The sequence below is a fragment of the Tympanuchus pallidicinctus genome, unplaced genomic scaffold, assembly GCF_026119805.1.
Source record: "Tympanuchus pallidicinctus isolate F22 unplaced genomic scaffold, pur_lepc_1.0 scaffold1, whole genome shotgun sequence".
NCBI lineage: Eukaryota > Metazoa > Chordata > Aves > Galliformes > Phasianidae > Tympanuchus > Tympanuchus pallidicinctus.
This window is the reverse complement of record NW_026294618.1, coordinates 92,923,398-92,935,143: the sequence shown is the minus strand read 5'-3', so window position 1 is coordinate 92,935,143 and position 11,746 is coordinate 92,923,398. Positions and strand designations below refer to the sequence as shown.

At 46.2% G+C, this 11,746-nt stretch overlaps 1 protein-coding gene across 2 annotated transcripts; it reads right to left on the bottom strand.

Moving 5' to 3' along the window:
- Nucleotides 1-2,157: 2,157 nt before the first annotated feature.
- On the bottom strand, nucleotides 2,158-10,279 carry THUMPD2 (THUMP domain containing 2). Of its 2 annotated transcripts, none has more exons than XM_052672606.1 (10): nucleotides 10,016-10,279; nucleotides 9,765-9,897; nucleotides 9,182-9,594; nucleotides 7,953-8,030; nucleotides 7,121-7,173; nucleotides 6,759-6,846; nucleotides 6,082-6,153; nucleotides 5,623-5,737; nucleotides 4,451-4,568; nucleotides 2,158-2,999 (listed from the first exon to the last, which is right to left on the bottom strand). In XM_052672606.1, exons 1-10 carry the CDS (start codon nucleotides 10,106-10,108, stop codon nucleotides 2,684-2,686), a joined length of 1,479 nt encoding a protein of 492 aa, XP_052528566.1. In that variant the 5' UTR covers nucleotides 10,109-10,279; the 3' UTR covers nucleotides 2,158-2,683. The 2 variants fall into 2 exon arrangements, with proteins under 2 accessions (XP_052528566.1, XP_052528556.1); XM_052672596.1 differs by having other exon boundaries at nucleotides 9,765-9,881; nucleotides 10,016-10,122.
- Between the last annotated feature and the right edge of the window lie 1,467 nt (nucleotides 10,280-11,746).

Below are 11,746 nucleotides of genomic sequence, written 5' to 3'. Positions count from 1 at the left end.
AAGAAAAAGTCACTGTTGCCAGATGAATCCTAGACAGAATTATATCCTTTTTCCCAGGGCATTTTGTGTAATGTTATGATTCAGTACATTTGCATTTGATCTTAAAGATAGAGTTTGTTGCCCTTCCCCATTTCCCAGTGCTCAAATACACCTTTTCCTAAAACTAAAAAATATGTGCCTGCATCTTTTATACACATATTTATATATCCTTTGTATATGAAGTTCCTGCATAATTTGGAAATAACCGAGGTTTTCGTTCTGAGCACCTGGCCTGCCCTGCAAGAAAAGGTGAAATGACTCCATTCCTGGAAGGTCTCTTCCTGCTTAGGCAAACCTGCCTCTGTCAAAACGTTTACAGCTACAGTGTCGTGGCTTGGAAGTGGTCTTGCAAAGGAGAAAGAATTCATAAACCAGGAGGATCACAGCATGGTTGGTGCTTACACCACGCATTCACTACAAGCAATGCAGCAGGAAGTAAGAGCCCCAGAAAGCCTCTCCTGTCTGGGCAAAATGCCACCTCAGCAACAAAGGAACGGTGAGTTCTGGAGGGGAGCGGCTTTGCATTTTCCAGTGCTCAATGGAAGTGACAGGTGAGTGAACAGATCAAAGCACCAGTCTGATCTGTCAGACAGCACTCAAACTGACAGTGCCAGTCCCCACAGTTAAAATACTTCTGTGCTATGTTGATGCATCTGTCATAGCTCATCCAAAACTACAATCCTCTGCCATCACCTGAAAGCCACTGTTGCCTCCAGTGTATGGCATCCATGCATTCGTTACCAGAGTGGTGTTTCACACCAGGTGGGCACAGGAAAAAAGCTGGCTGGATTACTGGGACTGCTGGACTGCTTCACAACAAGCACGGGCTCTGAACAAAAGAAGAAATGATGGAGGTAAACAACCCATATTGTGATTGTAGGGATGGGAAGAGAAGGGAGAAGTGAGAGAACAAAAGACTGATGCTTAATGCAATAATCATCCATTAAATGACAGCAGAAAAAGTCAGTGGCAAATTCAGCAAACAGTTGTACAGAGGAGACTAAAAACCAACAGATCAATAAATTGAATTAGGAAGAATCAAGATACCAGGAAGCAAGGGCAGGATATATCAGCATCAGAGCTAAGCACAGCTTGGAGCTTGCCTTCCCTGCACTTCTGTGCTTGGCTCTACCACTGAGCATAGAGCAAAATTCTCACTAAATACTGTTAGGTCCTGTTGGAGCCGTATTTTACCCACTTGTGTATTTGTCTTGTCAAAAACAAATGGATGCAATAATACTCTATCAAAATGGTTTATGCATCTAATAGACAGTCCTGACGGAATTGGGTGATGTAGTCACCAAGCCACTCTCAGTGATATTTGAAAAGTCACGGCAGTCAGGTGAAATCCTTGGTTGCTGGAAAAAAGGCATTGTCACACACACTTTTAAAAGGTGCAGAAAGGACAACCAAGGAAATTACTGACCAGACAGCCTTACCTCAGTGCCGAGGAAGACAATGGAACAGATGCTCGTGGAAGCTATGCTAAGGCACATGGAAGACAGCGGTCATACTAAACAACCAACATGACTTCACCAGGGGCAGGTCCTGCCTGACCAACGTACTGGTGCTCTACGACAGCGTAACCGCATCAGTGAACAAGGGAAGAGACACTGACGTCACCTGTCAGGACAAGGCCTTTGACATGGTCCCCCATAACGCTGTTCTCTAAATAGGAAAGATATGGACTTGGCTGGTGGATCGTCTGATGGACAAGGAACTGGTTACGATATTGTACCCAGACACTGGTGGTCAGTGGCTCAGTGTCCAGACTGGATGGAGGTAAGCGGTGCTCCTCATGGGTCAGCACCGGGACCAATGCCCTGCAACATCATGACGCCAACAGTGGGACTCGATGCACCATCAGCAACCCTATTACACAGACTAGATTAACTAAGACTTCCCCCTTTTCAGAAAAAGAAAACAAAAAATCTACATGCTTCTTTGCAGACAGAAGTCACCTCGAACTGTTAATTCATTCTGCAAGCATTTCTGGCTTCTACACTACGCCTTTAGAGCAATGTTATCAAGCAAGGAAAAACATAATCTTGATAGAAATAAGCTTTCATACTAAAAGGTGAAGCATTCCTATTAGATACATGCAAACCCCACAAGGAATTAATACCAAAAATAATTTATTTTCCACAACATGGTATCTGAATAGCAACAACTCAAATTCATCATAAGATAGCTTTAAAATAATACAAGACTGCAAGGCACGTAGTAAGGCTCTCCGTCCAGTCCTCAAGAATAGCTGGAGGCTTCTTAAGCAGCACTTCCTAAGAATATCAAAGGGGATGAAAACCCATTTCCATGTAGTATTACCATGTTTTTGTGGTACTTCAGCATTTGAAGTCTTTCTCTCATGAAGAACTCACGCTGATATAGAGAGGATTTGTCTAAACAAGGATTTGAGGACTCTGCCTTGTTACAGCAGTTTATATTAAAAACATTTGAAACACGAAAAGGAATCTTCCATCTAAAAGCCAAAGTGAGAAAAGCAACAGCCTAGTACACTCAAGTAAACTGAGGTGAGCTAGCAAATGGCACAGTTTGGACTAGCAGAGTTACACCAGTTCACTGCCATGCTGCTTTCAAGTCTATCAGGATTCAAGTTCAACACTGGCACAATGCACAAAAGCTACTAATTCCCAGCAGTAGAGATCTTCCTGTATTTGTATATGAAAGCATCCGTCTTTCCAAGACTAACTTCATAGATGCCATCTGGCACCAGAGACCCAAAACACATCTGTCCGCAGCTGAGAACAGGTTCTTCGACACCAGTCCCTGAGGTGGATGAGTTCCCATCATTATTCAAGGCTTTCACAGCGGTCGTTTCACCTGCACCATCAGAAATGGCATGAAGAGATTCATTTTCAGCAGTCTTGGCACTGCCATCCATGCGCTTACGGAGGTCTTGATTCAGCAACAACACAATAATCCCTCCAACACGAAGCACTCTGGCAATTGCAGAAAATAATAAAGGTTACGTGTTCGTCCTGCCTGGATTCATTTAGAACTCAACAACAGTGATACTTCAGATGTCATTTGCATTCAACGAAGCACCTAAACACATTAAGTGTAGCTGCAAATACTGCTTTATTGAGTTGGCCCAAGGGAATTTAAATTCCCCAGCCGAATGGGAGAACCGGGCCCTCTACTGACTCACAAACCTTTCTGACCTTAGGAGCTCTTTCCATTTGAGCAGTAGGGAAGAGGGACTCAGCTTCTTAGCTCCTCATATTCTTACAACAGTTGAGTCTCAATATGAGAAGCAAAGCCTGAGCCTTCACTGGCCTGCAAAGGAACAGCTTCCCATTACAGCAAAAGGGAGAGCTTTCCAGGCTGGTAAAGCAATTCTGAAGCTGGCCTTTCCCTTTGAAAATGTTGAAAGATTTGTCCCTTTCTGTACTCAACTGACCTTTCAAGTCTGTCAGATACAGGAAACAGGAAAATTAACCACTGTTTATAGTTTATTTTTTCTTACCACATAAAAGAAACACTACACTTGGCTTTGAAAGAAGGAAAAAAAGGCTATTCTGGCTCTCACTGCAAGTGCATTGAACAGTCTTACTGGTAGGGCTCTCATGGTAACAGTCCTCTCCTCACTTCCCCCTTCCCAGGGAGATATTTTGCTTAGAATGACAAATGAGACCAGAAGAATATGAAACAAGGGTAAAAAGCAGGGACAGTCAGTGTAAGCTGACAGAAGACTGCCCTGCCATTCTATGGAGCTACCTACCCTCTTCCTCATCTTCCCACCACATTCCTCCATTGCGTGAGACCAACATCTGCTGAACAATCCTAAAGAAAGGGCTTGTTTTCAGCCAGAAAGTTAAATTAGGTGGCAGATAGCTTCAACTGCCCGTTAGAAGCAACTTGTTATTAGCTTGATATAACTCTGCCACAAAATGACCGGGTGAGAGACGATGAGAGGCATCTGAACAAGACCAGGTGGCTAGCTGGATATTCCAGTACAGTGCCAAAAAGGAAAATGCGTATCACTGCTTTCCAGTCTGAGATCTTTCCTGCCAAGGCAGGCTAGTAGAAGCTTGATTGTGAACCCAAAATGAAAGCATGTGATTTTATACAGGCCTCAACTGAGAAATGTTTATTGCTTTATTGTTTTTAAATTTTGCTTGGTTACCCTCCTTTACTCCTTCATCTCACGATACCATCATGGCTCAGACATTAGTCTCACTTCTTTTTAGCCTGCACTGCCATCAGCACTTCCACTATCTGCAAGACAAGTCACAGCAGCCTCTGAGGAACAAGTAAAGGACGCAGACTTTCACAGTCTGCACAGGATCATGTTACTGAACCGGAGAGCGTTTCGAACAAAGCAGACATTGTTAGCTTGGGATTTAAGATCACAAGACATCACTACATTTCCACCAAAGGCCACACATACCTCTCCATCTCCTGGAGAATATCTGGTAGGAGCTGTATGTCTTTTGTGATCTTGAACTTCTTCCCAAACGGAATATCCGAAATCACGGCATCAAAGCTTTCTGAGGGCAACGGCAGCGCTGCAGAATAAAGGTAGGCCGACATCTGACAGTCTGCAAAACGAACAGCAGCCGCGCCCTCATTCACCTGACAGAACGTTCTGCCAGCTCTTCCATGAGTTATGCCTCTAGATTCACAGCTGCTCTTCTTTTTTTTTTCCCCTCACAAACAACGTTACGAACATTACCAGCCTAATGCACACTGAGTGGAGACAAATCCATGAGCGTACTGCCCAGCTCTCAACATTCTGTTACTGGTGATATGTTTGCCTCAACAGCAAGACTTCCCTAGCAGGGCACTGCACAGTTCCAAATTAACTGCTGCTTCTCAACACACAGTAAATCTTTACAAGCAAAATGCAAAGTAAGAGCTAAGCTTACAAGTGCTCAAGCACAGATGTTTAAATGTACAGGTACTAAAGGCAAAAAGCCACATGTTGGATTCTCCTCTACCCATTCTTTCTCCCAGTAATTGCATTACAACCAGAATCACTTTAGGGAAATACTGAAAAGGTGTAAGCTCTAACAGAATCAAACTTTCTGCATCCCAGGGGTATTTAGTTTTCTTGATAATGATGCAGCAGTGCACCCTCGTGGTCAAAAGCCAATCACACAGCAGGCTGGGTTGACCAAAGTACAGACTTCAGGTGAAAGGGAAGACGGTGGGTGCTTCATCCTACAGGATGCTCAGGACTTACTGGATGAGGCGAGCAATCTGAACGCGGCGTTAGGGTTAGCCCTGCTCCGAGCAGATGACATGACTAAAGATCTCCAATAGTCCCTTCCCACCTAAACCCCGCTGTGATTCTGTGCCAGCCTTTCCAGAATTGGCTAGAGACCATTTTGTGGTTTCCTATTAAGACAGTTACTGCCTGTGTCTGAAGATTATTCTATTCTGAGCTTATTCTTGTCAAATTTCAGAGAGGCACAGAGCAAACAATTATGCAGTCACTAGCCATCTATTTATTTTTAAAGACAGCTCTACTACAGACCACCTCAAGAGCACCTATACAACCACTGAAACACAAAAGACTTTGCACTTCCAAAGTCTCACTCTGAAAGCTTACATACATACCTTTCACAGAAGCTTTAAACAACTCAATCTTATCATCCAAGCCCGCAGTCTTAATATTCACACTTGCACCCTCTAATTGTGAATCGCTTGTATCCGTACCCCAGTAACAGGCTTCCTATTCAGAAAAAAACAGAAAAGTCTTTCAGACAATTCGCTGTTCTGTGACACAGACACCTCCATTTCCAGGACAGGCATTCTTAAAAGAAGAGCCATGGGTGCCAAACAGAAGCCCTGCAGACCATTAGCAGAGAGCTCACAGCACCTGTACAACACGTAGGACTTTGCTTTACATCCTTCTGGAGGAATGTCTGTCCTAAGACACTTTAAACAACTGTCTATAAAGATTATTTTGGTTCCAGGTTTTCACTAATGGACACTGGTATAACTACAGTACAGATTTTTTCTTAGTGCAACTGCAAGTCTTGTTCAAACCCTCGCTACTGTGAGTGAGACACTTACAGGCCACTCTTTGGCAGCTTCCAGCAGGATGGTTCCCAGCCCACACATGGGATCCAGCACAAAGGCACCCACCTACAAGAATAAAGGGGTTGTCACACACTGAGCAAGACACACTCCTCCCTCAGTACAAAGCTTACTCAGTCATGTACTGATTTCTCACCTCCTACTCAGCTGCACAGAATCCAATGCAGATAACAAGTCATTGCTTTATCAGGCCAAACTGGCTGGTAACACAATATCGTATAAAGCATGAATAGCTTTAATAAATACAATGCATCTAGTGTTGAGGTCACACATAGGGAAAATTCATGACTGGACAGCAGACAGATATTGGTTACAAATTAACCTGTGGATCACAGAGGCTTCTGTTTTCCTTGCAAAAACAACCCCAGACTTCAGCTTTGAGACCTCAACAGTGAAAAAAACCCTTGCCATGTAAACATATCTGTACAAGGAGTAACACTGTGCTTAGAAAGACCTGGAACTATAGAGCAGGTATCTGGCTGACACCTGCTGACAGCGCACTCTGAGCACGAGTAAGGCAACCTTTATTCATGTGGATGAACACACAGGGCATGGAAATCACCATACTGCTCCAGAACTCCAGTTTCAGCCCTTCCAAGCAGCAAACCACCCTTATGGAGGGCTCTGCATCTTTGCCATGAACATTCACTTACACTTATTTCAGCCAGAGATGCCATGGCCCAGGCAACAGTTGACCGCAGGCCTGCTGTTCTGATATACTCCCTGTTTGCCAACGGAAGCCTGTAGACACCAAAATCAATGTAAGGTAATGGTACAGCCACCCAGAAAAGACCAGATGAAATACCAAAAGAACTGAATTTCCCAGGTCTGCACACAGAAACCAGTCTGCTTTTAGCCATGTGCTCACTGCCAAGCCTGGCCTATGTGCTCAGGTAAACTCCAGGTAGGCTTTAAAAATACTGATCCAAAAGCTAAACACAGAGAACAGCAGGACTATTTAGAAATTATGCCTGTTCTGCGCTGCCAAAACAAATCTGGTGATGAGAATGCCTACCTGAAAAGAGGAATCCCCACGACTGAGTGAATGTCATTAAGATGTAGAAAGATCTGAAAGAATAACACCAGAATCTCTCAACTTGAGATGGCAGTAGCTTCAACTCATTTCAGCCAGACACAGAAGATGATTCTATGAATTTCCAATCCCAGTCTAAGTGTAAAAATACATGCTTCACAAATTTATGATTAACTGGAAGTAATCACGCAAGATAAACTGAAGGCCGGTTCAAAGATTATTTAATATCCAGGAGAGGTTTTTTGTCAGGAATCCATCAGCAAGCACTTTGATTTTTACAGAAACTACTTTTTATTTTTTTAAATAATGTTTTTTTTTTTACCTATAAACTTACTGTAAGTGGAGACCACTGACTACATACTAGCACTTGGCCATTCACTCCCTGCCCTTTTTTATTCTCTGTTTTTCTAAAAAAAGCACTGCCATTAAGGAGCATTGCAGCTGGAAGCCCAACAACGATAATCCTTCCAGGCAGGTCAGGGAGCTCCATTTTCCACACGTGGAGAGTCAAGCAGTTTATATGAGTGCCAGATCTTGAGACATCTCCTGTGTGGGTCCTCCCCCAGGCAATGCAGGCCCATGCTGGCCTTTCCAGTGTTTATGACTGGAGCTACAGTGCTCTGCAAGGTGTGTACACATGCCACTGAAAAACTCTGCTCAGCACTACCAGATGATTTCTAGTTAAACTCAGCAGCAGAAAGACAAATGGGAGGAAGGTGTGGTACTGCAAGCAAAGAGAACAGAGGAAAAAATAAAGGACTCTGGGGCCAATTCTGGATGAAGCAACAGGGCACCCAGCAGACAAGTGCCCTACCTCCAGGTCAGGGGCACGCAGATCAGCCTGCCATCCAAACTGCTTCCTTAGCGCTATGCCAACTGCTCTTCCAATCTCCTGCAAAGGGAGAGATGAGGATCAGGCAATAAACATAAAAGAAATATGAAAACTACAGATCACAGCCTTGACTGCACAGCCCTCATAAGTACCTAGGAAGAGTCCCTCTTTATTCATAGAAAATAAATTATACAAAGAAGAGGAACAACAGCACAGATTGACAGATGTGCAAACATCTCAGAACTGCTGCAAACCTGGAGGGTGGAAAGCTGAAATTCAAGTCCTGCCCAAGTTTGAGCAAGCAGCTGTAGTCATTTCAGGGCCACATATCACACGCAAAGTATTTTGGATGATTGCAAACTGGATCACCTAAAGGGAAACCTACCTACGTGTAAGTGCAATTCTCAGTTTTAATGCTTTTGTCACCTCTAGAAGTCTCTGCCTTCAGACTAACAGTTCAAACACACAGCACAAATTTAAGCAAACGCTGCTGCTTGCAGCCTCGCACATCCCATCTTCCCAAGGCACCAACTTCAGTAGAGAAAAAAGATCTACTGATAACTACTGCTACCTTCATGTAAGGGAAACCTAAATACGCTGCAGCTACCTTTACTATTATCTTTTCACAGTGAAAATACATTGCAGCTGAGAACAGTGCTGGATGGAAATAGGATGGAAAGCACCTCCAAAGGTCTCTACATCATTCAAGAGAGTTTTGGGGCCCAGTAAGGCTGAGATCCACAGCCCAGAGCATGTCCCAGGGCTGCACCACTCTCCTCAGAAACAAACTCTTGAATGTCCAAGCAGCACCCTTCCAAACTGTCACAACTGGGAGCCGCTCAGCTCCTCCGTCCTTGCAGCAGCCCTCCAGGCAGCTGAGAGCTACGTGCACTCTGCTCCTCGGCCGCCAGGCTTCACCTACCCTGCTACTCAGCCTCTTACCTCCACCAGTCCTCAATAAAAGGCACTGATTTGAAAAAAAGAAAAAAAAAAAAAGGAAAAAGTAACAGCGTCCTGAAATTAACAACAGCATTTGTATTTCCACTTTCTTAAGGTAGATTCAGGTTTTACGGCTTTTTTTTCTTCTTCTTTGAGATCAGACATGATCAGTCTGTTACTACTGTTACTAAACAGAATTTAAACTGCAGATAAACTACATGTCTCCTTTCACGTCTGCTAAAATCTGTGAGAACACGGATACTTTCTCATACCTGTGAAGTGAGTATCTTGGCAATTGCTCCACTACAACGACACGAAACTCTGAAACTGAAGTTCTGCTTCTCACTCTCAGGTTGCTCTGTGCTGCTTTTGGGAGGGCCTTCTAAAGAAGTCTTGCTTTCAGTCTGGCAGTCCTGGTCACTCTCCTCCTCCGACACCACACAGTTCTCTCCAGCTCCTGCTTGACATTCCTCAGACACAGTCTCTCTTACTTGCTCCATTTTCTGTCTTTTAGATGCAATATTAATCTCTTCTTCTGGTTTTCTCTTGTGAGGTTTTGGGCTTTCTTGAGAAACCTCATCCTTTTTCCCCTCACGACTACGAAGTTTTCTCCAAGTAGCGATAACATCCAGGCAGGACTTGGGTTCCTCAGTGAGAAGGCTTTTAATCTCATGCAGCATTTTCCCTGGAAGAAAAAGCAGTTTAAGCAGTTCAATCTCAGCTCTTCATTCTCTTACAGCACGAGAGCAGCTGCCAACAGAGATCACGCTTAGGTGCCATCGAGGTGTGAATCCCGAAGGGCAGCAGCCTACACCACAGACAGCTCTCTATACAGGGGCGAGCAGAGAACGGTACCTTTATTTCTAGAGACGGAAAGCGGGACGCGCTTCTTCAGCAGCAGGAACAGCCGCTCTCCCGACTTGAGCTCCTTCAGCTCGCCCGGTTCCGCGGCGGTGGTGAAGAAAACCTTTCCTAAGACATAGTCCACCTTAGAGAAACAAGCAGACGCGCAGAAACGCGCTTTCTGTCAGCATTGAGGACCCCACCCCGCCCCCGCGGTGGGGGGGTACGGCCGCAGGCAGCGCCCCGCGCGGTGCCGCCCTCACCTCAGTAGCGCCCAGTCGCGCGCGCACCTCCCGCGCCAGGAAGGGCTCGAGGCCGCGGCCCGCCGTGCAGAAGTACCGCGCGCCCGCCGCCATCTTGCCCCGCCCCCGCCGCCATTTCGGGCCGCCCCCGGGGCGCGGCGGGGCTCTTCCTCGCGCCGTGCGCCCGAGGGGCGAATGTGACGTGCGGAGTGCCGGCGGGTTGGGGAACGTCGTCAGTCTTCCTCCTTCCCGCTTAGTACGGGGGAACGGAGGCGGAGTATGAAGTACCGCGGCCGCCAGCAGTCCCGTACGGTCCGGTCTGAGCCCGAAAGGGCAGAAGCGCTCCGAAGGAGTGAAGTCCAGTCTCACCTGCCGCAAATCAGAGAGCACTGGATCAAACTAGAAAGAATTTTTTTAAAAATGGAGCTGTCCCTTGGCTGGAATAAAATAAACTGTGCTCCAGTCCACACTGGTTTGCAGCAAGCACTCAAAAGCAAGAGGCGGCAGATCCGAAGGCATGCCAGGTGGAAACTGGAACTCGACCCTGACTCCCTTTTCTCAGCCAGAAGGCTCTCCGTTTCTTGCTTTTTCTTTCTCCATCCATAGCGGTGCTCCCGGCCCAGGAGCGGCGCACAGCAGCGCTCAGCACCACCGAGCTGCGGAACAGCAGTGCCCCGCCATGGCAGCAGTCGTGGCCGACGCCCGGAAGCAGCCAGCAATGCCTGTCACTTAACACTGCGGGCTCTGAGCACAGCGCTGTCCCGAGATGGGCCTCCGAACACAAAGCCACAGGCGAATTGTGGTGTCCCAGCAAAGACACCGTGCAATCCTAGAATCCTTAGGAAGTGGAAGGGACGCTTCCAGTTCAACTCGCCTGCAGTCAACAGGGACATCCACAGCTAGGTCTTGACCTGTTTTGGTTCTGATGCCTGTAAGAACTAAGTGAGCTAACAGCTGGGTGACAGCTGGGGAAGGTTAAGCTTGTGAAGGACTCAGAGGCACACAGCAGTGTGTGTCATCTTGATTTGCCCTCTGGCCAATTGGAAAACTGACAGCTGCCTTTCACCAAGCAGCGTGCTTACCTTAGTGACAGTCAGACTGCTCAGCAGTCACAGCAGAAGTCCTGCGTTGCCAAGGAGCCTACACCCCAACTGGGCGTCAGCACAGCGTGACCACACACTCGTGTGAGGGTGCAAGAGTGGAACAATTGCCCAAGAGAGCCAAAAATCCTCTTTGGCACTGCAACAGCTTTCCCTCAGTGCTATACAGTTCAAGGTGAGCCTCCTTCGGGAATCATTTTGTCCTCAGTCTTAGGAAAGTTTCCTCTCATCTCTCCAGGGGAAAAGCAGAAAAGGCAAATGCTGTTCCCTGTCCATCTGAAGGTTAAGAAATAAAGTGTTCGAGGTGCCTATGAGCCCTTGTCAGCATCGCACGCTCCACGAGTGCGCTTCAGATAGCATCACCTCCACACGCTGCAGCTGCCACTTTCTGCAGCGCTGTGGTTGCACTGCCCAGCGTTCATGAAGCAGCACGTGTAACTGGGAGCACTTTCACATGAGCTGGGAAAGGCCTGAACATCCTTCAAAAGAATCCACAAGGGGTATACAAATTAAAATTAAGAATTAACAATACACGTTGCTAAGTCAGCAATCTGGAGTCGCTGTATTCAGTACCAGGTACAAGTGATCATACTTGATCTCAAACATGAAGTTCTGTGCTCTCTCCCACCAAAAAAACCCACAGCTTGCACAG

Coding starts and splice junctions, on each gene's coding strand:
- THUMPD2 (XM_052672606.1), bottom strand. CDS start 10,108: ATGGCGGCGGGCGCGCGGTACTTCTGCACGGCGGGCCGCGGCCTCGAG. Junction 9,595..9,764: donor TTCCGTCTCTAGAAATAAAG/GTACCGTTCTCT, acceptor TTTTTCTTCCAG/GGAAAATGCTGCATGAGATT. Junction 6,847..7,120: donor GTGGGGATTCCTCTTTTCAG/GTAGGCATTCTC, acceptor TGGTGTCTACAG/GCTTCCGTTGGCAAACAGGG.